Source organism: Martes martes (assembly GCF_963455335.1).
Source record: "Martes martes genome assembly, chromosome: 1".
Lineage (NCBI taxonomy): Eukaryota > Metazoa > Chordata > Mammalia > Carnivora > Mustelidae > Martes > Martes martes.
The window spans coordinates 145,475,327-145,502,135 of record NC_137888.1 but is presented as its reverse complement, the minus strand read 5'-3'; the positions used below and the strand labels follow the sequence as shown (position 1 = coordinate 145,502,135).

At 47.2% G+C, this 26,809-nt stretch overlaps 1 protein-coding gene across 2 annotated transcripts in view; it reads right to left on the bottom strand.

Moving 5' to 3' along the window:
* The window catches only part of GPD1L (glycerol-3-phosphate dehydrogenase 1 like), a 57,763-nt gene extending 31,223 nt beyond the window's left edge, over nucleotides 1-26,540 (bottom strand). Inside the window, exons 1-5 of one of the 2 annotated variants that reach the window (XM_080820430.1) lie at nucleotides 26,314-26,439; nucleotides 17,017-17,218; nucleotides 12,917-13,094; nucleotides 2,416-2,556; nucleotides 706-844 (exon numbers count right to left, since the gene is read on the bottom strand). In XM_080820430.1, coding sequence (XP_080676556.1) covers nucleotides 706-844; nucleotides 2,416-2,556; nucleotides 12,917-13,094; nucleotides 17,017-17,036 — 478 coding nt within the window. In that variant the 5' untranslated portion in view covers nucleotides 17,037-17,218; nucleotides 26,314-26,439. Of the gene's footprint in view, nucleotides 1-705; nucleotides 845-2,415; nucleotides 2,557-12,916; nucleotides 13,095-17,016; nucleotides 17,219-26,313 lie in introns of both variants that reach the window. The other variant, XM_080820429.1, reaches the window with a different exon arrangement.
* Between the last annotated feature and the right edge of the window lie 269 nt (nucleotides 26,541-26,809).

Sequence of the window (26,809 nt, the reverse complement as noted above, 5' to 3'; positions counted from 1 at the left end):
GAGCTGAAGGCGGAGGCTTAGCCCATTGAGCCACCCAGGCGTCCCTCTATCAGTCTTTTCACATGGTACATGGACACACGAGAATTCCACAACCCTTTTTAAAATAAGCAGAAATTCTCACAACACCAATGTTGTGTAAGAGTAGAAAGAGCTTTCTAATTTAGGAAACAAGATGGCCAAGTTCATGCCTGGGTTCTAAACTAGCTATGTGACCTTGGGGTAGGTAACTTATTCACGGAGTTTTAGATAACTCACCTGAAATAGGGCTCATTCCCACCAATTTATATCGTTCCAATTTTTAGTATATGTGCTGCCAAAGCTTTCAATCGCACTGGAATCCAATGAGGATTCAGATACTGCCATTAGTGAGTTAAAAAAAATATATATATATATCGGGGTTTTCTAAGGCCAGGGGAGCCCCTCCATGGATGATATCACCCGCTTCTCAGTATAAGCAACTTTGCATTTTTGTGTTTAACCTTGATAATTCACTATCAGATCAGGGGAGGTCCAAATGGTCTCCTGGCCTTTACTTTCATTCCGGAGGCTTCAGTTCCACAGAATGACCTCCTTTACATTAAATCCCTGCACCACTGAATATCCACATGAGGAAGAGTCCAGTACAGAAAATACCAGAAATCGCAAATGTACATTTTAAAACACTATATCCGGGCTCCCCAGGCCTCCCCACCCAGCCAACCTCACCGATGGTGGTCTCACAGAACTTCTCTGAAGCCACCTCACTGGCAATGTTGGCTCCCATGAGCACGCTGACGTCAATGCCCATCTTCTCCCGGATGATGTCGGAAATGAGCTTCAGCCCCTCAGGACCCTCGTCTATGCCCTGTAAGGATGTCGACAAGTTAGATGAAAACAAACCAAATGAAAGAGGCATGACACGGTCGCTTTGTTACTAATGCAGATACAGGCATCCAGTGGGATACACAACCTAAAAATACCTCTTCCAAGGGTAACATACCTACCGTGTCTGCGTAACAACAAAAAGGGGAAGAAAATGAACGTGACCACCCAGAACACGGTCTGTACCACTGAAGTCCTGTGTGTTCCTCCCCTAGTCCGTACTCCATCTCACCACGGGTCCTCACACCCACCAGGGTGAACCAGTACCCAAGGCTGTATGCACTGATCCCTTCTCTTCTTGACCAAGTTTTGCCACACAAGGCTATATTCCTAATAATCTGTTACACCATAATGCCTGCTTCTGAAAGCCTGTAAGTGCAACTGTACCATTCACCCATGAGGTTACCACTTGGTGCTCCACTGTATTTTAGAGACTCACCTATGTGGCTCCATGAACATTCTGTTGTGTTCCTATTTACCACCGTGTAGTATTCCAAAATCAAAGCCCACTATTTATTCATCCATTGTATTTGGAACTGACGTGTGAGTTGTTCAAGTCTGCTTCCATAAAGACTCATCTGTGAACCGCTTGAGAGAACAAAGTCTCTCCACGGGGTTCTTAACCTTTTTTATGTATGATGTGGCCTTCACCTCTGGCAGTCTGGTCAAGCTTTATGGACTCACTCTCAGAATTTCATATGCATAAAGCAAAATGCATGAGATGACCCAGGAAGCCAATTATACCAAAACACAGTTATCAAAATGTTTTTAAAAAAAGAAACCACACAAATATATGACAAGTCATAAATGTGCTGTTTTATTAATCCAATTAGAAAAAGAGGATTTGACAGGTTTAACAATGACCACAATTTCAAGGTCATGATCAGCGTAAATGCTACGTTGAGATACCTGGAGGCGTGATAAAGTGGAAGGAAAACACCTGGGATTTCTGTCAACAACAGAGCCAGCAGTCCTGCTGATGTCATAGTTATTGCAAGTCTGGCCTGTGGCCGGCATTTGAAAATGCTCATTTCAGTTAGAAGTTAAAATGAACAAAAACGTAATTTTTCTCCCCCACATTTAAGCCAGGAACTTCCTGAATTCTGTCTAGGGACGCGTGGGGATAGTCTATGAACTTCTGGTTAAAAACTCCCTTTCGAGCCATGTACCCAGGAGTGGAAACGAACGAGAATGCATTTCCCGGCAACACAAACCACCGGTGATTTCCAGGACGCAGGCTGAGATCCATGTCCCGACAGGTTCTGACAGCAAGGCTCACCCAGAGAAGCCCACCCTCCCATCGCTGCCAAGGCTAAAACCTGCTGTGATAGAAAGCAGCCCTCCCCTGAAGCTGAGCTCAGGGAAGCTCCTGGGATGTGTCATGGATTACCTCCTAGGAATCTTCAAAAAAAAAAAAACAAAAAAAAAAACAAAAAAGTGCCATAGCCTCCCTTTCAGCTCCTACTTCCAACAAATGGGAGTGAGAGGAAATAAAATTTCCCTGTAACTGAAGTCCAGCAATGCTTTTTCTGCCTGGGGTCAGGGGCCAGTTACCTTGATGAGGGTGATGCCCAGCGCTTCCTTGGGCACTCTCCCGGTGATCTCGTCACAGATTCTGTGAATGAACTGGTGGGGAATGACAAACACTAGCAGGTCTGCGTCCTGCACGGCCTCGCTGAGGTTTGGGACAGCCACCTGCGTGACGAGGAAGAGGAAACGGTTACTCCTACGCCCAAACATGCCTCTCCGGATGATTTCACTCACTGACCATTTATCAGATGCCTACTGTGTGCAGAGCACTGGGCAGACGGACAGGAAAGGCAAGTGTGCCATGTGCTCAGCCTTCCCCTTCAGGACACATCTGAAGCTAGGAGGGTCCTGCCTATGTTGCTTCCCAGGTGGGCAAGTGATTTAGCTTCTCCATGCCTCAGTTTCCCTACCTGGAAAAAGGAGGCATAATAATGTGTGGGTTGTTCTCTGCTGCTCTCCCAAACCCCCAATCCACTTTCTGCCCTTCTCTTCCCTGCCGTGTTCCCCAGGGAGTTGCTTTCCTGGACTGTTTTCCCTGGGGGCCCTTGCTCTCTAAAGCCTGCCAGTTGGACTCAGCCGAAGTGGGACACTGCTGAGAGATCCGGGAGGGAGGGGAGACAGGTCAGGGTATTTATCACCCTCTCGGGGTCATTCTGGCCCAGGCTCACAGGGGTGCTGGCTCGGCTTCGTTCCACGGTTATAACCTCCTGACAGGCAGCCTCTCTTCTAAGGTCTCTCAACTCTGGTCTGTCCCCTTGCCCTTTCAGGGTGGTTATGATTTCCTGCCATCACTAAACTCTGGGCACTCCAGGAAGTCCTTCTGGCTTCCACCACTCTGCCCACACCTCTGTCAACAGCCACATGCTAAACTCTGCTGGGTAACGCACTGGAGAGCGCTCTCATGAAGAGTAAGTGATACAAATCGCGTTTCGCACCTGGTATGCACTTAATACGTCAGCGCTTATGGCAGTTTCTTTCCCTCAGATAAGTATGAAAATGGGTTTTAGAATTTAGCACGGGCAGAGAAATGCACACACATTTGCAGGCAGAGGTGGGGGGGGGGTACGTCGCCTCTCGCAGAGACTATTTATTGTTGTCCAATGTCCGTTCTCCTCTTCCTCCTTAGCACGAGAAGCCCCAATGTGGGGCTAGGCTCGTAAACGCCTGGAAGGAAGGCTACGTTCCTCAGCCCCCCTTGCAGCGAGGTGCCCCAAGTGATTAAGTTCTGACCAGCAGGGTGTCCACGGAAGTGCTGTGTGTGACTTCCGGGAAATGCCCTCTGAGGCCTTTCTTCTTCCTTTTGCCAGAGGGAATGTGAAGGATGTCTTGAGTTCAGACAGTCATCTTGGACTGTGAGGAGGGAACCAAATGCCGAGATGACAGAACAGTAGGATAAAGAGAGTCCCTGACACCATTAACGAATCATTAATACCATAAACGTCTTTTACAGGAGAGAAGAAAAAGCAAACGTTTAGGTCACTGCTGTGACAGATTTTCTGTCATATATACCTGACCCGAACTCTAACTGAGCTCCTTTGAAAGCCTTCCTGGTTCCCCAAATGAAGGGACTGGACAAAGATTCTCTCCTGAGGAGGCGCGGCTATGTGCCACAGAACATCTTTCAGGATGGCTAAGCCTCCTAGGAAAGCTAGTTTGGGCATTTGATGGAGACTGCCCACTCCTCACCAAAATACCTTCTTGCCTTCTTCTATAATGACAGAGCTGAAGGCCAGTCACTGGTCACCTGCTAGAGACCACATTTCCTAGCAGCCCCTGCAGTGACATGGGCCATGCACCAAGTTCTCATCAGCACAGCGTGAGGGGGAGGTGCAGAGCACTCAGGGCCCAGAACCCCTGAAACAGACAGCTCCTTCCTCTACACTTTCTCTCCCCACTTTGTTGTTGAAACCCATGACAACCCAGACCTAAGAGATGACACAGGACATGAGGAAGAACATGGGACCAAGAGTAACCGTGTGAAGCAAAGCCCTAAACCACGATTATGTGAGAGGGAATGAAATCCTTTTGTTCTTTAAGTCAAGCAATTATTCTGTCTCTCCTTTTATCTTAGTCTATTCTCTTAACTAATGCATGTGCTAATTAAGCATTACTTCCTCCCTCAAAGAATCCCCCAGGGAAATCTATCTGGAATTATTTCATCCCCTCATCCCTTTGGTTGGTATGAAGACTTCTGTAATTTACCACCCAGCCTAGATTCTCCTTTCTGGCAAAAGTGCCCCGAAATTTCATTTCAGAAGTTACTGCTTCCCCATTTTAACCATGCAATTTGTGTGGAGTTGGGCCCTCCCCTACTCCAAGGATGGTCTTTCCATCCAAGCCAGTGGGCACATAAAACAATGAGAGCCAAGAAGACGTCTGCTTCCTTACTCTTCTCCAGTAGCTACTGGGTCTTTCCTTGGACAGGATGGGATGACACTGAGGTCTGGAACAGCTGCAACCCTTTTACAAATGTGAGGGGGAGAACCTAGTCCAGTCAAGGGGCTCCCTTGTGAAATGAAGCCAACTTTGTGGAAGGCAGAGCAGAGAAACCGAGGAAAACACAGGGCCTCGTGAACCTCATTTAAGCCATTAGTTCAGGCTGTGCCTGAACCCAGCTCTACCTGGATTTTTAGTCCTATGAACCAAATCATCCCTTAGCTTAGCTTAAGTTGGTCTGAATGGCAGCATAGTCATTCCCCATACAGCAGATCATAACCCAAAGTTTACTGGCACTTCTCTTAGTCACATTCCCAAGAGCAGGGGAGAAGTGTCTTTCTCTTCAGAGGGGCTTCTCTGGTACAGAGCCGGATGGCCTGAATTTTAGTTAAAATATTTTTTCTTCTATAGACCTCTTGTTCCTTTTCCTCCTCATCCATCCCCAACACACACGCACACACACACACATGCACACACACAGGCATCTCCCTTTCTGCCCTTTCGGGACACTTCCCAACATGGTGAAAGAGGAAAGACACCAGAACTGAAGAGCAAATATGGAAAAGATGTATGTTTGAGTCCCGTATCTGCAAATGACCAGCTGTGTGACCTTGGACAAAAGATGTATCTTCACTGACCTCACTCACCCCATGTACGGAGGGGTATAAAAGTCACTTTTCCTACCCAGCTACGTCACAGAGCACTTTCAGATTAAGTAATACGCATGAGAGTGCTTCAAAATGATACAAATGAAAGATCACACATCAGAAAAATCAACTTGCTTTCTACAAATTCTTACATTTAAGGAGTCTGCCCATCCCTGTGTCCCATTTTTAAAAAAACACACAAGGAAGCTGCCCTCTGGACTCGATTTCCTCCTGTCCCTTCCATTTCCTTCTTCAACAAATCAAAGAACCTGCCGTTGGCTGGGAACGTAATGGCTCTCCAGGACGGGATGAATGGGGGCTCACAGTACAGACAGATGTCCTTCCGCTCTCCTTGGTGGAGTCCTGAGGGTTTAACCCACAGAACCAAGTGCGACACGACCTGCATTTCTACTGCGCGCATGGGCCATTCACAGAACACTATTCCTCTCACACAGTATCAACCGAGCTCTCCACAGCTAAGCCAGTAACTGGATACCCTGTTTCAGAATAGAACCTTTAGCTAAGTCTTTGCCTATCTTTTACTCTGAACAAAACCAAGACACTGTTTTACAAATGCTGACCTATTTCACACACTTCCTGTCAAAATCTTTCCGAGGGTGTCCACCATGAAAGAACCTGAAATACGCCGGGAAAGACAACTGAGAACAAAAGGGCTTGCCTTTCATAGGCAAGGACGATGAATAATGGAGTCAGAACCAAGGCACCATGGTTGGTCCTCTTCATGTTCAGACTTCCAGGACTCCAGGGCCCTTGGTCCACATTTTATTTATATATATATATATATATATATATATATATACATACACACATACACACACACATACACACACAGAAAAGAATTTAAAACAGAGCTGGAAAATCTATGTGGAGAAGCCTAAAGGTTCTTTCCCATCCCCCCAGCTCAAGTCATCACCGGAGACTATCTGCACACCTTGGCCTTGCTCTATCACCAGTTAGCTAACTGACACCCACAGCCACTCGCCTACATTCTCCAGGGAATTAGTATTTAGATGAAAGACAATGGCATGTGAGGAACACACACAGCAAAGCAGAGGTTCAAAAATATTATGGCGCCCTCCTGGTCTTCTGATCTCAGTATTGGCCAAGAGCATGGGTAAAATGTGTATCCTTTGGCTCCATATTCAGAAAAATGATCCTCAGGCACAGACCACCTTATCTGATGAATCTTCTGTAAACATGCCAGCAGTGAGGTTGCTGCGAGAGAAAACACAGCTGTCCACCACCCGGAGCCCCCGAGACTACACCAGTAATACAGACTGATGAGGTAGACCAGTGGGCCCAAAGTGTGGTTCCTGAACAACAGCACCACCATCACCCGGGGAACCTGTTAAAGATGCCAATGTATGGGCCTCATCTGAGACCCAGTGAGTGAGAAACCCTTGGGTGGACACAGCAATCCCTGTTAAGCTCTCCAAGCGATTCAGAGGAACATTTACATTGGAGAAGCAGCAGCGACAAAGACTCCTCTAACAAACACCAGAAAGCTATACCCAGGGAGGAAGGCGTTAACACTGAGGCTCCTGCTAAGCTGATATTCTCATTCCAAAAAAGGCTGCAGCCAAAATTAATAGTTGTTACCGCAACCCTATTACCTGAAGTAAGGGGCCTTTTTTTAAATTGTCTCGGCCTAACCTTATATCGCATAGGGTATCACTTAATGCACAGAAACGAAACTCTTCACCCTGCTTTGTTCTTCCTCACCATGCCCACTGTCGCTGGCACTCCTTCAGACCCCCCAAAATCCAGTCACTTACTCCAGGTGTGGAGGAAACATCAGCCAGTGCAGGCCTATGCAAGAAACCAAATCCAAAGAGTTAGTAAGAAAGGAAAATATACAAATTCTATTTCAAACTTAGGAGCTTTCATGCTTCAAAGGATAACAACAAGAAAGCAAAAACTTGAAGAAAAGCAGAAAACACTTCTGAATTCTTTATCTGGGAAAATGGACTTGTATCTAATATATATTAAGAATTCTTTTTTTTTTTTTTTTTTAAGATTCTTATTTATTTGAGAGAGAGAGATCACAAGTCAGCAGAGAGGCAGGCGGGGGGCGGGGGGGCGGCAGAGAGCCTGACACAGGGCTTGATCCCATGACCCTGGAATCATGACCTGAGCAGAGGCTTTAGCCCACTGAGCCACCCAGGCGCCCCTGTATTAAAAATTCTAGGGACGCCTGGGTGGCTCAGTTGGTTAAGCGGCTGCCTTTGGCTCAGGTCATGATCCCAGCATCCTGGGATCAAGTCCCACATCGGGCTCCTTGCTCTGCAGGGAGCCTGCTTCTCCCTCTGCCACTCTGCCTGCCTGTGCTCACTCTCTCTCTCTCTGACAAATAAATAAATAAAATCTTAAAAAAAAAAAAAAAAATTCTAGGGGCACCTGGCTGGCTCAGTAGGAATAATATATGACTCTTATCTTGGGGTCATGGGTTCAAGCCCTATGCTGAGCATAGAGATTACTTAAAAGTAAAATTTTTGAGAAAGAAAAAAAAGAATTCTTACCACTCATTAATAAAAAGACAACCCAATTTTTTAAATGGGCAAATACTGTGAATACACATTTCTCTGAGGAAGATATACAAAGGTCCAATGAGCACATGAAAAGATGCTCAACATGGTTAGCCATGATGCACATGAAAATCGAAATCACAATCAAATACCACTTCCTACCCACTAGGATGGGTAAGATCAAAAAGCTGGATAATGACAAAGGGGTTCGTAAGGATATGGAGCATGTTGGAACCCCCACACACTGCTGGAGCAGGCTGTACAATGGTACAGTCACTTTGGAAAATACCCTGGCAGTTCCTCGAAGAGTTCAACAGTTATCATATGATCCAGCAACTGCTACTCCTAGGTACCTGCTCAAAGAACTGAAAACACGTTTGCACAGAACACTATACAAGTGTTCACAGCTGTATTAATCCCAAGAGCCAAAAAGCGCAAACCACCCAAATGTCCATCAATGGACAAGTGGATAAAATACAGTGTTGGTACATCCGTAAAACAGAATCTTCCTCAGCCATGGAAGAGAATGCAGTACTGACACAGGCTACAACACAGATGAACCTTGAAACCATCCTAAATCAAAGAAGCCAGACACAGAAAACTACTGATGGTGCGATTTATATGAAATGTCCGGAACAGGCAAGTCTATCAAAACAGAAAGACCAGCGGTCACTTAGGACTGAGGCAGGGGATAGGGGGAAATAGGAAGTGACACCTACATGGGGGAGGGTTTCTTTTTGGGCTGATGAAAATATTCTAAAATTGATGGTGGTAATGTTTGCACAATACTCAAAACCACTAATCTGTATACCTGAATGGGCAAATTGTATGATCTGTGAATCGTACCTCAGTAAAGTTGTTTTTAAAAAGGTATGGCTAGGGAACCTGGGTGGCTCAGTGGGTTAAAGCCTCTGCTTTCGGCTCAGGTCATGATCCCAGACTCCTGGGATCAAGTCCCACATCGGGCTCTCTGCTCAGCAGGGAGCCTGCTTCCTCCTCTCTCTCTGCCTGCCTCTCTGCCTACTTGTGATCTCTGTCAAATACATTAAAAAAAAAAAAATCTTTAAAAAAAAAAAAAAAAGGTATGGCTAGGGGCACCTGGGTGGCTCAGTGGGTTAAAGCCTCTGCCTTCGGCTCGGATCATGATCCCAGGATCCTGGGATCGAGCCCCACATCGGGCTCTCTGCTCAGCGGGGAGCCTGCTTCCCTTCCTCTCTCTGCCTGCCTCTCCGCCTACTTGTCATCTCTATCTGTCAAATAAATAAAATCTTAAAAAAAAAAAAAAAAAGGTACGGCTAAGGCTCAGAAAGCCAAGATGAGAGACAATGACAACAGTACTTCACAGAAGATGCTGTCATCGTAAATCCTGGTGCCAGAGGGCAAAGGGGCCCTCTACCTGGATGAGATCGTGGACAGGATCCACAATTTTATATCCGACAGTGGCAAGAAACGGGAATCGTTCTTTCCACTCAGTTTCAGAAAAAACTGCAAACCCGGACTGTCCCAGCTTTTAGCCGACAGGTGATGACATGGTGACGTCACTGTTACAAGAGGTTGGGGGTGAGGGTGGGGAGGGTCATGTGATGAGGATGGGCCTGAAGGTCAGTGGAAACAGTGTGGGGACCCCCAAGCAAGGACTCCCAGTCTCATGTCAGCATGCCGACTAACAGACCTCACAACTAACAATCCTATGGGGCTGGAAATGCAACAGCTCTCTCATGGCGGTAAGGGTCTTTTCTAACACTAGTTGATTTTTTTAAAGGACCAAATGAGATAGCTGAAAAACTGAAATAAACATATAAAACAAAACAAAAAAAGGGGTGCCTGGGTGGCTCAGTGGGTTAAAGCGTCTGCCTTTAGCTCAGGTCATGATCCCGGGGTCCTGGGATCGAGCCCCACATTGGGCTCTCTGCTCAGCAGGGAGCCTGCTTCCTTCTCTCTCTCTCTGCCTACTTGTGATCTGTCAAATAAATAAGTAAAATCTTTAAAGAAAAACAAAAACAAAAACAAAACCCCAACTTAAAAAAAAAAAAATGCTTCACAGCAAACTAAATGTATGTGGAACTCCTCACAAAATGCCTCAGGGTAATACAGCATGAGGAACAACCCATCGGTCTGACCCAGGCACTGACTCCCAGGACGTCCTCCACCACTACACTTCACCATCACTCCGCTTTATTATGCAACATTTTTAAGTGCCATTTGAAACTATAAAAAGTACAGAGGAAAAAAACCACCTGTGTACCTTCCACCAGGCTTAAGAAATAAAACTTTCTAACACCCTAGGTGTCTCCAGCCAAGCACTGGCAAGCAAGTGGAACAATGTGACCCCTCAGTCGAGCTGGGGGAGCAGAGACTGGTAGGACCACTTTGGAAACCAGTGGTGTGATGCAGTGACACTACGGCTGTGTGCTCCCGGTGACTCTGCGATTCCACCCCTGGGAACATGGTCCACGGTGGCAAACAGCTAGAAACCGCACAAATGTCCACTCCAGAGAATGGACACGTTCACTTTCGTGAACCTACAAGGCTTCAGGCATCAACAGGGTCCCGGGAGTAGATGGTTCCTCCTTTTTCTCCTCCTTCTGTCCACATCCACAGACAGGGGGCAGGGGGCAGAATCAGTCACTGTGGGGACTGGGCTCTGAGTGGCAATGGCTGTTGGCTCCTTTAGGTCAGTTCTTTCCCTGCCTCCTTCCCTCCTGGATTCCTTACTCCTGGCACAAGCTTCAGCTTCACAGAACCACTTGGCAGGTTCCCCTCCCCCACAATCCTTGAGCACTGCACCAGGAGCCATGGAAGAACCAAAAACCAGAAAGTCAGGTTCACACTCTCGGGGCAGGTGGGGCCGAACAGCTAAGTACATAAGGGACTGGCACAAAGCAGAGTGGAAGGAACGTACTAACAAAGCATGTGGTTTATGGAAGGGAAGCAGCCGTCGATTCCAACAACAATGAGAAGTGAAACGCAGGAATTTCCTACTCCAAACATGGGTCAGAGATGACCCCAGAAGCCTCCCACTGTGGTGGGAATAGCCACTCCCTTTGTTCTTCCCCTCCGATATTTGGACAACTCAACTTCTAAGCTCAGAACCATAGGGATTCCTTTCTCTCCCCACCAACAATGCCAAGAATGACTGTGCAGAAATGCTGCCTGACCCGCAGTGCAGGGACACAGAGGAGAAAGTGATCACCGTCTAGAAGACAATGGATTCCATGGGATGAGTCTACCAGGAATCAAATTCAAAGCCCAGCCTCTAGCTATGCGACCCTGCGCCAAGTCCATTAACTTCTCTTGAGCATCCTTCCCTACAAAATCAGAACCACCCTCGTAATAGGAAAACCAGTAGTATCAACCTAAGAGGGTTACTGAGAGCATTACACGAGACATGATACGCGAGCTACTTAGCAGTGTTTGACACTAAGGAACACTGTAACCAAAAACCAAACAGCAACCTCCAGCAAGCAAGGTCTTTGCAAATCCGGACTTCCTGGTGTCTGTCAGTTTACAAATCCATCTCTCCTGCAGGCCTCCCTGAAGGAAGTGACGTCATCCTATTCCTTTTCTTGTTTCTAGCAACACCGTGCTTTGCATGCACTGTACATGCTCACGAAGGCCAATGAGTGAATATATGCAGAGATGACTATTTCATGAACAGAGAAGATGAGCTTGTCTGGTTAACCAGGGCATCAGGCAGGGAATCAGACCACAATGGTCTGGTCTTCAGACTATTACAGAAAGCCAGCAATAGAGGCAATAGAGGTTCAAATTCCACTGAGACAAACAGCATGGTCACTCTTGTTCTTCTTGCTCACTTCTCCCCCCACCCACCTCCCGCAAGTCACGGGAACGAGGCCAGGCAATTACCTGTACTTTTCCCTCTCAGACCTAATAGGCCTAAATTTTAAACTGTCAGTCTTCCGACCTTCTATTCTCTCCAATCTCCTTCTGTAATTTAGGCCTTGACCCTGATTTTAAATCACAGACCAGTGTATTAGCTGTCCTCATGTGCAGACCAAAGTCCATGCACTTAGAAAGTGACTATTAGGACTGGGGGTCTCAAGCACCTGAAGGCAAGGTTGTGAGTTCCAGCTCTGATGGGACCAGCACCTTGAATGCCAAGAAAGTTGCATGCTGTGGGCTGTATTGTGTGCCGCACCCCCCACTCCAAATTCATAAGCTGATATTCTAACCCTAGTACCTTGGAATCAGACTGTTATTTGGAGACAGGGTCTTTACAGAGGTAATTACATTAAAATGAGGACATTAGGGTGGGCCCTAATTCAATAGGGATCCTGTCCTTTTAAGAGCAGACTGGGGCACCTGGGTGGCTCAGTCGGTTAAGCATCTGCCTTCAGCACAGGTCATCATTTCTGTGTAATGGGATTGAGCCGCGAGTCTGGCTCCCTGCTCAGCGGGGAGTCTGCTTCTACCTCTGCCCCTCCCCCAGCTCCCACATGCAGTCTCTCTCAAATGAATAAATCTATACACATATATATATTTAAAAAAAAAAAAGAGTAGGACACACAGAAGAAAGACACAGGAGTGTGAGGACACAGGAAGGCGACAGCCATCTACAAGAGAGAGCCTCAGAAGAAACCAAACCTGTCAACACCCTCATCTTGGACCTGAAGCTTCCAGAACTGTGAGAAAACAAATCTCTGTTGTTTAAGCCACCTATTCTATCATACTTTGTTATGGCAGCCCTAGCAAAATAATACAAAGCCCATTTTCAGAGTCAGGAAAACCAAAACCAATCAAGCAAACTAGCTGGTAGCAGAAAGGGACAAAGGAAGAGGGAAGTAGCTTTCCCATTTCCCCAAGCCCCATGTGCTAACTCAGCCAAGCGTTAACTTTCAGAATTAACCAGAAGTACTTTCCATCCCAAAGTCTTACCACATTTTCTGGCAGCTTGTGTCCAGGGAGATATTTTACATTTTCATGGTCATTATTTATGATGTCTGTCAGTTTTCTCCCATTAACTGTTTCTTCAAAGACCCACATCTTAACGGTGGAGGCAAACTTCTTAAGTTTCTTGACATTATTACCAATTATTTTTGCAACAGCTGAACCCCTAGGAAAGAAACAATGGAGAAGAAGAAAAAAATTAAACTCAACTTGGGCAGAAGAGAAAAGCATTCGAATCTAACTCAGAAGCAACAAGTGCTGATTCTGATTCAAGCACTGGGTATATAATTCAGATGGGACGTCGTATTAGCCACAGGCCATTTGAAAGCTTAGTTGTTTTCACCTGGAAAGAACACCCTCCTCCCACCCTGCTATGATCAGGATTTTAGTACAAGATCAAAAACACCACCTCTTGAAACTAGTAAACATCAACGTATCCTGGAAGAGAGTCACCCAGGCAGAAAAGAAACCCACCTAAGAGATATAAAACTTAAAAGTAATACTTGGCGGGTCCTCTTAAGCCTCCGAGGCAACCAGGTTGTATTTCAAATCCATCACAGAGATTAAAATGTAGTTTCCATAGCATAAACTGTGTTCCAGTGAACTGCAACCGAGTTGTATTCCTAATGGCAAGACAGGCGCTGGTGGTATAGTGGTGAGCATAGCTGCCTTCCTAATGGGAAGACAAGATGCTGAGTGAATTCCAGAAAAGGAGCAGACAGAGTGAGGGTGCCAGGGCTCAGCTGTCTGGGTATTTGGTGCAACCCAGCTGGCCTTCTAGCTTCCCACAGGCTCCGTTTCTCTTGCATCTCTGTTCACCAGACACATTCTAGTAACTAATCAGTGTCCCATAGGCTTTGCTACAGGGGAAGATCATGCACTCCAACTAGTTAACGCCATTCCCCCCTTGACAAGGCATCTGGGTTGGGGCCAGGGCTGGGGCCACCATAGTAGACCCGCTCCTGGGCCATGGGCCGGGGTGACTCTGAATGAAGAAATAGTTTGTTTCTTATACAACTGGGAAGCAATTCCTCTTACCTCCTTCACCTCCCTGAGTGGGTGGTAAGCTTTGGAGTGCAAAAAGAACGCACTGCCTTTGCTCTCCTGGCTCACCGGCATGGCATCTAGTCCAATGCATCAGGCCCAGTGGGAGCGTGGCAAGTATGTGATAACGGGAGATAAATGAGCAAATGGGTGATTGAGCGAAGTTACTAGTGAAACCAGGGAAGAGGCAGAGCCAGACCCTGATGACCTGACATGTAATGTAATGGAGTTTCCCCCCCTTATTTGGGTCATGTCATTTTCTGCACCAGTGAATCCCAAAGGATACACAGCATGGTCTGATGGGTTTAATGTTTAACAGTTCTAATATTCATTTGAATTTTCTGAACTAACTCATTTCAACAGATGCTACAGGTTTGCCTTTGGTTGCAGATGCTTGGCTTCCCCCCCCCAAGGCGGCTTTGTAAACAGAGAAGCAAATATGTTCTGCTAAGATCACGGGGAGGGATCTGGTGGTTCTGGCTTATTTTCCTGCTTGATTTACTAGATTTGGATTCCTAGTGCCTAGTGGCTTCCCCCCCCCCGCCCCCCACTTTGCTCACCTCCCCAGAATCACACTTGCTCTCTATGACCTTGTGTGAGTTGCGTTACTCAATGCCAAGAACACTGTGAGCCTGAGCTGTTACCTCCCTGGGAGTCTGTGAGCAGCTGTTTCCCAGATTACAATTAAGGTGATAGTGAGCTTGGGAAGAACGTTGGCCTCTCCTTTTTTTTTTTTTTTCCTTAAAGATTTTATGTATTTATTTGAGAGAGAGCACAGGCTAGGGGTGGGGAAGGGAGGACAGAAGAGAGAGCAGCAGACTCCTAGCCAAGCATGGAGCTCAATGTGGGGCTCGATCCCAGGACCCAGAGATCATGACCTGAGCCGAAGGCAGACACTTACCCCACTGAGCCACCCAGCCACCCCTTTTGGCCTCTTTTCTACAATTCTCAGGAGGAGAACTGGATGAATAATATGTATTTAGCTAACAAACTGTCTTGCCGGCACAGAGTAAGAATTTCACAGGTAAAGCCACAGAGCTTTGATATGTACAATAGCTTATGCTATTCTCAACCTGTGAGGGAGGACAGCACCGGAAAGTTCTGGACGGCTGTACAGAGCAGCCTGTTCTCAACGCTGTCAGTCCCTGTGGAGCTTTAGAAACTACCTACGCCGGATCCTACTCCAGGGGCACAGATATCATTGGTTTGTGGGGTGGCCTCGGACTCAGGATTCTTAAAGCTTCCAAGTAATCTAATTTATAGCCAAAGTTGAGATGCACTAGCTTAGTCTATCCATTCATAAGGTGATAAGGGAAGGTGATCAGGACTGAGGAAAGGAGGATGGAATTTAGTTTTTTGTTTTTTGGTTTTTTTTTAAGATTTTAGTTATTTGAGGGAGAGAGTATGAGCAGGAGAGGGAGAGGCAGAGGGAGAAACAGACTCCCTGCTGAGCAGGAAGCCCAAGGGACCAGGGGCTTGATCCCAAGACCCCAGGATCGTGACCTGAGCCAAAGGCAGATGCTTAACCAACTGAGCTGCCCAGGCACTCTGAGAAGCATGGAATTTAATTCAAGGACAAACCTAGCAAGGACAAAAACAAAGATTCTAGTGCCTTCAAGGCCTTGTCCTGTTCTTTCTAAATAATTTACACAGTAATCTGTTTTTGTTTTGGGGGACCAGGACTTAAAACACTTTTTTCATCTCTTTGACAATCTAGCAAAATCTTCATGCCGAACCAAATATTTTGGTTGTTGTTCGGTACAATCTTTATGTTGAACCAAACATTTTCCTTGCTGCCCGCCTTTTTTCCAAGGTTGTTTATAAAATCTCTGAAAGTATAATCCACATCAACATAACAAAGGCCATATATGACGAGCCCACAGCTGATAGAACACTTAGTGTTACTGCCACCAAAAATGGGGGGGGGGCGCCAGGCAGAACTTTCTATTTTAAGAAATAAATGTTTATTTTCTTGTTGTTTTTATTAACTTTCTTATTTTTTATTTTTGTTTTTAATCAAAGATTAAAAACAAAAATAAAAAATAAGACCTGATCATACTGTACTTATCTTTTTTTTTTTTAAGATTTTATTTATTTATTTGACAGAGAGATCACAAGTAGGCAGAGCAGCAGGCAGAGAGAGAAGGGCAACAGGCTCCCTGCTGAGCAGAGAGCCTGATGTGGGGCTCGATCCCAGGACCCTGAGATCATGACCTGAGCCAAAGGCAGAGGCTTAAACCACTGAGCCACCCAGGCACCCCTTTTTCAAAGATTTTTATCACCTTGATTTGTAGTGGTTTCACGGGTATACTCTTATCTCCAAGCCCATCAAATTATATACATTAAGTAGGTCCAGTGGTTTTTGTATATTAATTATGCTTCAAAAAAGCTGATTTTTTTTTTGTTTGTTTTTCAGAAGAAGCATATAATCCACACCCAAATTCCTTTTTGGCTCTGAAATGGTACTAGCTGTGCTCATGACACATATTACCACTTCTGACCGACATGAAGGAACAGAATCAGATAGAGCAAACCAAGTGTTCTGGAGGAACCTGAGTGTTTCTGAAGGGACTGGAGGCTATTGTTAAGTGACAAACCCTGTTCTTTAAAAAAAAAAAAAAAAATGGGGGGGCCCTGCTGAGAGCCAGTCCAAAAACACTCACAGATATCAGACTGAGCTTAAAATAAAAGTACTGGCTACAGTCCACGCAGGCGGTTTCTATGTGGCCTGGTCATGGTTGGGGCTGGGGTCCCAAGGCCCCACTGGTGGAGCCCTCCATGTTTCAGGGGCTTTTCTGCCACTGCCCAAGCAGATCCTGGCATGGATCTTTCACTGTCAGGGTCAAGGGCATGGAAAGCCATTTCCACACCTGGCCCAGCTCATTCATCTACTAAACGACAGGTGGGGCAATGATCTTTAATGTCCATTTCAGGTCTAGGATCCAGGCCAGTGTTTTCTAAAGTGAGGAATGGGTGCCAGGGGTACCCCCCCACCAAGGCCAAGTACCACCCCCCACACACAGCACCAAAGGACACCGACTCACTTGGGCCCTTTCAACTCCATGGCCTTCAAGAGAGCGCAGAATGTCTCGTCTGAGTGCTACTATGTTGTTACCATCTCTCCAACATGTGTTCATTTCCCTTCTTCCTGAAGCCTCTAAATGCTTCAGACACGGAGCCTGGGCAGGTAGCAGGATTTGGCAAGAATCCTATTAACACTGTTCTTTGTTTTCATTCTCCTGGTTGCTGTTACCTCCAACATATGGTATTGACAGTAGGGACAGAAAGTTTTCTTTTAAAGTCAACTTTTACACAAAGGATAATAAGCAAATAATAACAGTGTGAAGCAGAGCCAATAGCAGTTAAGGGCAGAGCCTGCAAAACAGAGGTTTTAACGGTGTCCAAACTTATGACCTTCCACATTAAGACACGGAGGATCGGCCTCACTCTGACCTTGTGTCACACAACCAGGTAGTGGCTGAACTAGGCGAGGGGCTCAGGGCTGCTCATGACCAATCCTGAGTCTTCACACCCAAGTATAAAATCACACCTCCCATGAAATCATGTAGACTGATTTCCCAACTTCTACAAGCCATCCAAATGAAGTTCAGAAGTTCACATATAGAAAGTCATGTTTCAGGGCCAGCTGTGTACCGGGACTGGATTGAAGATCTCCTTTAATCTTTAAGGCAGACCCAAGAGAGGTGTTCATTATCCCCTTTAACTTTAGTGATGAAGAAGTTGAGGCTCAGAGAGTGTCACCCACAAGTCATGCTAACCACCTAGACACCAGCAGTTCTGACCCAGTTCTGTTTCCAAAGCCTACACTTCCTGCTCCTTTACATTTGCCCTGGTACAGAGTAGCATCATGTGTTGAAAATGCATGCGCAACACCTGTCAGGTATAGACGCTGCTGGGCACAGGGGATACAGGGAGTAAGGCACACGAGTCCAAACTCTCATGGACCCCGGAGATGGGGAAATGGAGACAGAATGAAGCTGTTCCAGCAAGCTCACAGAGAAAAGTAACCGTGCCACGGTGACCAAAGTGGCTAAGCAGATGACACCGTGACACTCAGGTCAGGGAGAGCTGGGAGCCAAGTGCAGCTAGGCTGAACTCTGAATTCCAAGGGCTGAGAGGCCCTCACCTATGGGAGGGACTGGGGAGCCTTGAAGGCCCTGGAGCAAAGGTGCAGAACAGGTGGGGCCAGGAGATTATCTTCTGCTCATACCTGGAGCCAACATTGCCACGGGGAGGAGGGGGAGGGGAGAGGTCAAGGAAGGAAAAGGGAGTGACAAGGAAGAGAGAGGGAAGACAGAGGGAGGGAGAGAGCAGGTAGAGGAAGGGAGGAAGAGAATGGGATGGCAGGGCAGGGTGGGGAAAACAAAGAGAAGAGGGGAGGCCGTGCCCGAAAGGGGTACGCCTGTTGGGCCGCCAGGCCCTGGTTTTTGTTGCTGTTTTTACTGAAGTATAATTGACATATAACATTGTGTAAGTTTAAGATGTACACCTTGTTGGTTTGATACAGTTACATGCCTCCGAACGATTACATCCACACACACTACTTTCAACATCTTACCGATGTTAACTAGATGTTTCATACCTCACCAACCCTTTGAGGCAGATTTTATTATTATCACTATCATTATTTATATATATTATATATACTAAGTATATTATATCCATCTATTACCCTCATTTTTTTAAGAGGGAGAGAAAGAAAAAGGAGGGGGGCAAAAGGAGAGAGAGAGAGACTTTTTTTTTTAAGAAGGGAGAGAAAGAGAGGAGGGGGGCAACAGGAGAGGGAAGGGGGTTGAGAGAGAGCGAGAGAATCTTAAGCATCTCCTTGCTGGGCTTGGAGCCTGATGGGGAGGGAGACTTGATCTCACTTATCATCACCTGAGCTGAAATCAGGAGTCAGATGTTTAATCAACTTACCAGGTGCCTCTATTATCTCCATTTTTTACATGAAGAACCTGAAGCCCAGAGAGCACACAGGTGGTTGGTGGAAGACAGCTAGTCACATCCCAGCCTGTGTGTCTTCAACACTCTGCTCTCCCTTCCTGTGTCCCAGCTGGAAGGACACTCACCTGCTGGAGGTCCTAACCTCCAGCTTGACATACCTCCACACCCCAGGCCCCTTGGCAGTCCCATCAAGCCAGCCACAAACCCAACAGAATTCTGGAGGTTCACGCTCCTCCTCCACAGAATGAAGAAATCTTTCTGGGCCAGAAAGAACCCTACAGTACCTCCTTTTTATGGAGTAGACGAAGTTCCAGTGAGGGAAATTAGCAAGGGCTCAGCCAGATTTTCTACATTCCATGCCCCAGTGTCTTCCCAGCGCTCATCTGACTATGAACCAAGGGAAGAGGGTGGTCAATTCTGTTTTAAATAACATCTACTTTTTTACTCAAACAAGCAATACATGAATGATGAAAAGACAATTATGAATAATCTCACCACCCAGGGAGAACTGCTGTGAGCATTTTGTGTAATTCTTTGCGTTAAAGTGCTTTTAAAGTACAATCAAATGCCCAAGTCTTAGATGCAAATGTGAAAAATGAAGCATTTTAAATACAGATTCCACTCGGTGAATGTTTATTTGATCTCTGGATTGGGAAGCTTCCTCAGCTTAAAATCAAAGAAGAAACCACGGAGGGGAAAAGATCCATGTGTACAACTTCACAGAGAAAAGGATGGGGAGAAGCTGAAAAAGCCTTTCCATCTATCAGAATTCAAAGGGCAGAAGACAAAGCTGGTGATAGAATGTTACATTTAACAAAAAACAGGATGCAAAAGTGTATATGCCACATTAACATGCAATTAATAAAAGACATACCACCTCCCGCCCCTTAGGATGGTAACTACACGGAAAAAAACAAAACAAAACAAAATGAAAAACCCCAAACAAAACTGGAAAATAATTGAGTGTCAGTGAGGCTGTGCAGAAATCGGACCCCTTGGGCACTGCTGGAGGGCACAGAACATGGTGCAGCTGTCGTGGAAAGCAATACGGTGGCTGGCCAAAAAAAAACTAAAAATAGAATTACCGTAGGATCTGACGATTCCACTTCAGGGTACGGACCCCCAAAAAGGGAAAGCAGGGACTCAAATCAGTCAGAGCAGCATTACAGAAGTCGCTTCTTGTCTGCCTTTTCCGGTTGCCATGTTTTCCCTTATCACTACCCCTCCCCCTCAAAATGCCACGTCCCAACCCCTGTGCCAGTCACCTCACTTCACCTCATGATGTGGGCAGCTGATATCTCACATCATCACAAGAAAGGGGACAGTACAATTAGGTATTTTGAGACTGATGGAGCATACTGCCGTAACTTTTCATATAGCATATTGTTATAACTGTTCTTAGTTATTGTTCATCTCTTAGTGTGCTTAATCAAACCTTACCACATGTACATATGTATAGGAAAAAACACAGTATAAGGTTTCCCATACTATCCACAATTGCAGGCATCCACTGGGCATTCTGGAATGTATCCCCAGTGGGCAAGGGGGACCATTGTATTCACAACAGACAAAAGGTGGAAGAAACCCAAGTGTCCATTGAAGGATGAATAAATAAACAAAATGTACTATATAAACACAATGAAATTATTATTCAGCCTTTAAAAGGGAAGGACATTCTGACACAAGCTAGCTACACCACGGATGAACCTTGAGGACATTATGCTAAGCCAGCTACAAGACAAATACTGTGATTCTACTCATAGGAGGTACTTATATGTGCTCTCTCTTGTTATTGGAATCCAGCCACCAAATGGAGAAGTCCCAACTAGCCTGCAGACGAATGAGACACACACACACAGTCCTCTCAGGTCACTCCTCTCAGCCTGGCAGAAGCCTGCCCCCTGCCAGACACACAGAAGATGTCATCTAGGACCAAGAGTCCAGCCAACCCATTATCAGACCTCAGCCTTATGAGTGAGCCCAGGCTAGACCAGCAGAAGACCCTCCCGGCTTAGTTCAGACTACTGATCTCCAGAATCATGAACTAATTAAGTGACTACTTTTTAAGGCCATTAATTTTGGTATCACTAAGCATGGAGGTGAGGGATGAAGGGAAGAGAAGGGAGACCTGGCTGGTGTGGACCCCCAAAACAACTTTCCACCAGCAACCACTGAGAGACCTGGAGACACTACTTGGCTTGCCACAGAGAAGACGGAGCAGACATGAGACTTCTCTAGCCAATGGGGTGTCTTAGAAGAAAGTGGGCTCACCCAGGCAGCACGGAGATTAAGGGGTGGAAGTTGGACTGAGATTTTCCCTTAGATATAAGATTTTTCTAACAATTAATCTGCTAGATTAATTTTAGGAAGATCAGTTGCCTTAAAAATAGTAAACTATGATCATCTGCCATGTGTAGAGGAGGAGGGACGCCTGTTCCAGAGGGAAGTGACAATTTTCAAGACATTTCAACGTGATCTTTTTTCTTTTTCTCTCTCTCTTTTTAAGGTTTTTATGTAATTTCTACGCCCAACATAGGGCTTGAACTCACAACCCAAGATCAAGAGTCACATGTTCCACCAACTGAGCAAGCCAGGCACCCCTCAATCTGATTTTTCTTAAGGGAAATATTGTTATACTAAACTTTTGTTGGGAGGGTAAGACACAAGATATTGAAATATTTCTGTGATGGTAAGATTTGTCCGCAGGTCTAAGTATGCTTCTCAATGAAAATGACAAAAACTTATAGAAACAAGGCCCTTGGAGATAGGAGGATCTGGGCTTCCACTCCAAGGATGAACCACTGACCTTGAAATGGTTTCCCTCCATCTCCCTCTTGTCATGCAAATCGGGATGAACAATAGTACTGCCACAGGCATGTTAGGAGGCTTAAATGAAGTAATGCACATACCTGACACTAAAAAAAAAAAAAAAGGACCACCCCCCCACCCCCGGGGGAAGGAGGACAGGTTAGAGAATGATAATGACAGTGATGAAAGGCTCAAGGAGAACTGGGAGCTGCTGACTCACCCCTACAAAAGCAGCCATGGTTTGTATACAGACCTTCCTCAGCTTATGATGGGGTTATGTCCCATCTGACCCATCATTAAGTTTCAAATATCCTAAAATGCATTTAGTTCCCATTACCTCCTGAACACCATAGCTTGGCCTAGCTTTACTTCAACTTGCCCAGAACACTTACATAAGCCTACAGTCACGCAAAATCATTGGACACAAAGCCTATTTCACATCCAAGTGTTGATGAGCTCAGGTAATTGACTGAATATTGCACTGAAAGTGACCAGCACAATGGCTGTCCCTGTACCACCTGTTCGCCCCCGTGATCAGTGTCTGACCGGATGCTGCAGCCCTAGCAGGGCATCAGAATGGAGGATCCACTGCATAGCCTCCAGCCCAGAAGAGGAGCCCGATTCACAATTCAGATTATGGTTCACACTCTCACCATCATTTCTGCACCATCATAAATTCGAAAAGGTGTACGTCGAACCACTGTAAAGTTGGGGACCTTCTGTACTGAACGGGGAGCAGAGGTGATGGAAAGAGGCGAAAGTATCAGGGCTTCTTCTGGGTTTTAGTTGTACAAACTCTCACTCTGGTTCACATGGGACTCTGGATCTTTTCCCAGTTCAGCTCCCACCCATCCTATCATTCAATTCTCCCTCGGGCTCCCAAAGCAGAGCTTCGTCAGTGGCACTTGCAGCCACCAGCCACGGAAGGGATTATTTCTGGGATTATTTCTGACCGCAGAGGAACTCATTTACAGGGGCTCAGAATGCTTCTGAGTACTGCCTGTGGGTATGTAGCAAGCAGCACCATGGAAACTGAGGAGCACAAAAGGGTGACAGAGCTGTCTAAGGGCTGCAACGCTGCGTTCAAAGCAAAAGAAGATGGGAGTCACCCACATCGAGCTCCGGTCATCAGTGTCATGTAGGCCACAGCTCTCCCTGCCCTTCAGTCCAGCTGTGGGGTGATGGTGAAAACAAGGGCCAGAGAGAAAAAACTCCCCCAACTCCTCTAGCTGCCTATCAGTTAGTTATACAGTCTTTCACCTTCTCTCCTTCCTCTGCCTCTGCTTCTTGGTCAGACTCCAGCTGGATCCATTTGGTGACTTAATGACCATGCTGGTCAAGGTTGATCAAATAAGTACAATAGCAGTAGCTGATGTCTACTGAGTGCTGGTCACTCTGTACTCTCCCCAACACATGTCATTTCAACCTAACCAAAATCCTAGACAGCAGGTACCAGTATCATAACCAATGATTCTTGAAGGAGCAGTCTGCTCCAGGCCCTATGAAACAGAGGACCAGGACTGAAACCCAAGCGGTGGGAATCCCCAGCACCTCCTGCACTACCCCGCCTCCAAACGAGTTCCGGGCTTGGACATATGCTCCCTACCACAGGGGTTTGGTTGTAACACAGCCCTGAGGCTTTAGCGCTAGAACTGGATCTTGCCCTGTGTCTGGGTCATTTTCCCAAAGTTTGGGTAATGAAACTTTGTTTCGTATTTGGAGGAACTTCGGAAGATTTATGTTTGTTTTTTCTTGTTTTTCTGAGTTCCCAGGGCCATGAAAAGCCAGGCAGGCCAGGAAGCACCTCCCTGCACCCCAGGAGGGGGCAGCATCGTGGGACTCAGGATGCATGAGGGCCTCCTCAGGCCTCCTCTCTGACTTGTCTATAGGAAAGGAAGTGCCAAAGGGCATGACAAGGGCACGTTATACAACAACTTGACTTTAACCCCCATGTCATTCCAGGCTGAAACTCCTGGCCAAGTCATCTTGATTCATTATCTATACTGCAATTATTAAGCATTTACATGGGGGAGGGCACTCAAATGAGCGCACAAGGCCACCTTTTAGTTTTGGGTTTAGATGTGACAACACCTTTATTGACACAGCCACGCTCAGCTACTTCAAAGTCCCAAGTTTAAACACTGCTTAAGCAACTTCACATTCTTGAATGAAGGACCAAATCTGGAAGGGCGGTTCATCTCTAGATAGTATTTCAAAATTAGCAGAAGGCCAACATCCTGGAGGGAAAATCTGTCCCACCCTCAGGGAGTATGAGTCAGCAAGTGTAGCCTCAGCGGTCATTCTGATGCAGGTGGTCTCTGGACATTTTAAGCAACACTACAAGGTAACGTCTAACCTTGTGACAGGTTTCATTCCACCTTCCATTTCTTCTGAATTTATCTTCCATTTCATCTCAGCCCTGAAGGTAAATTCCTTATAGGCAGGGATTCTGTCCCATTGTGCCTAGATCGGGGAAATGCCTGCTGACCAGAACTGAACACCCCCCAAGCCCTAGGAAGCCTCTCCATGCTGTTTTCACTTCCCAAATTTCTGAAATCTCTCTGGGGAGGTCGTGATCCTCTCTCTAGGACTTGAGTGCGAGCAACAATGTTCCTGTCTGCTCCCATAATTAATGGAGCTGGGCAGGCAGCCCAAACCATCAGGATGGCACATTTCTCAATTGCTGTGCTCTAAGGTCACTAGCCAAGCTCTACTCCATTTCCTTGGGCTGGAGTGGGCCAAGAAAACCCAGTCAAGTACATCAGAGTGAAGCCGTGGGAAGGCAGCCAAATCCCATGGGGTGGGGGGGGGCAGGAGTTTACTTCACTACTCCTGCTCCAGGCCCAAATCCAGCATGGCAATGCCGTGCTCCTTCTGCACCTTGCAAATGAGGAAAAGGCTCTGTCATCTATGGGTCTGTGTCCTCTTACAGAAGAGAAAACTAATGTTAAAAGAACACGTGCTAAAGGGGTACTTTTCCAGTCCCATGGCCAACAGCGCTGCCGTAATCTCATTCAAGTGACCTTGGGATCAAAATTGGCAAAGTCAACCTGGAAGTCCACATGAAGCTTTGCAGCACATAGGTACCAACTCCACTAAATGTGTAGAATGTTCTGTGGCTGGCCAAGAAAAGAAATTTACAGAAAAGTGCTTAATATTCTAGTATTTGCAGGGCAGAGAGGGAAAGCAATATATGTAAGCATTTGCTGGCATCTGATGGAATTCCTTCAGAAAGGCCAGAAGAAACTGAGTAATTACTGGTTTTCCTCCAGGAGATACTCTGCGCAACAAGTGTGAGTATCAGATATTTCATTGCTTTATTGCGGGGGGGGGGGGGGGAGTGGCGACCTTCTGGTTTTTTAATGTGATTACCTAATCGAATTACTTTTTTTAAGATCAATTTTCAAGCATTCATTTTAATTTTTACTTAGCAGTATGCCAGGCCCTAGGGTAGTTGGTTTTCTTAAGAACTGGATAAAGAGGAGCGAACAGATAATAAGGTAAATCATTACCCTGCCTGCTGGGGGTGGGGGTGTGGCACAGGGAGAGGCCAGTGGCCTTGCTGGGATGGAAAAGTGGAGAACCAGATAAGATTTAACCAGATTAACATTTCCTCCAGGAACTTTTTGGGCCATGTCAAAGAGTAAGACAAAGTAAGACAAGTCATTAGGCCCATTCCTAGTGGGGCAGTCCCTCGGATGTGCGAAAAAAAGTGCACAACAATGGGGAAATGACCGAAAATATAAGAGGCTATTATTATATTCCACTTCCTCCCACCCACCTGGCCCCACTTTCCTCTACACTCACCCAACACACCAGAGTAGCAAAGTTTGATAAAGGGCAATAAAAGGGCTGACATTTACAAAGTGCTCAGAAGAGCGCCTGTCACAAAGTGCTTGTATAAATGTCAGAAGTCAAATAAAGCCCAGCGGAGACGCGAAGCCTCGCAATACCCCTCCAGAGAATTCCCAACGTCCCTGGACTACTCCGTGAGTCGGGCCTGTTGGAACTTGGATTTTCTTATCTACATAATCTTCCTACGATACAGGACTATCGAAAGGTGGTGGGCGAAACTCGCAGTTGGAAGGACAGCACCGGTCCCGTACACCACCTGGGTGGCAAGAGCCCTTTAGCCCTTCTTTGCTTCGGTTTCCTCAATACCGAAACGACGGCAAAAATGCTCGAGTCTCCACCGATTCCTCGACCCAGGCGATCCGCCCAGAACCGAGAACGCTCTTAGAATGGTGCGCAAAACACCCGGGCGTGGCGAGCAGGTGGCCTCCGTGCGCCCGCCGCGCGGTGAGAGCGCAGACAGGTGCCCGCGGACGCGCAGTACCCTCTCGCCTTGCTGCCCTCCGCGGGCACGCGGGCCCAGGGCCTCCCGGGCCAGTGTCTCGGCGCGGCCTCCCCGGGTGCGCGGTGCCCAGCCCATCCGCGAGGCCACCCGCCCCGCCTCCCTGCGCGCGGTGCCCGGTGCCCACGCTGCGGAGGGGACGCGCGGCCCTAGCCCGCCCGCGAGAGGGGCTTCCTGGAGGCGGAGCCCACGCCGCCGGCCCGCCGCCGCTCACCAGTTCCCCGAGCCCACGATGCACACTTTCAGCGGCGCCGCTGCCATGGCCAGGATGGAACGCACCAGCCCGACCCGTGCCTCCCCAGCCGGCAGCCTGCCTGCCTCCGCGCGCACGGCTTTGCCCACAGCGGCTCGCGGGGGCCCCGCCCCTCCCGCCTCTCCGCCAATGGCCGCGACCACCGCCGCCCGGGCGCCCCGGGCCCCAGCTGACAGCCTGGGAGGACCCGCCCCGCCACTCCCGAGAACCACTGCGCACGCCTGAGCCTGGCTGGCCCCCGGGCCCGGCTCCTGCGCCGGCCCGCCCCTGCCTGAGGCATGCCGGGACTTGTAGTCCGCGCCCCCGCCACCCCAGCCACGGCGCGCCCCTGAATAGCGGCTGCGGCCGCGCCACGTGCACCCGCGGGTGGTTGCGCAGTTGCTGTCTCGTAGCGCCCGGGGCTGCACCGCTGTCCCCGTGGAACAGCCCTGCTCCGGCTCGTCGTGGTGCCCACTCC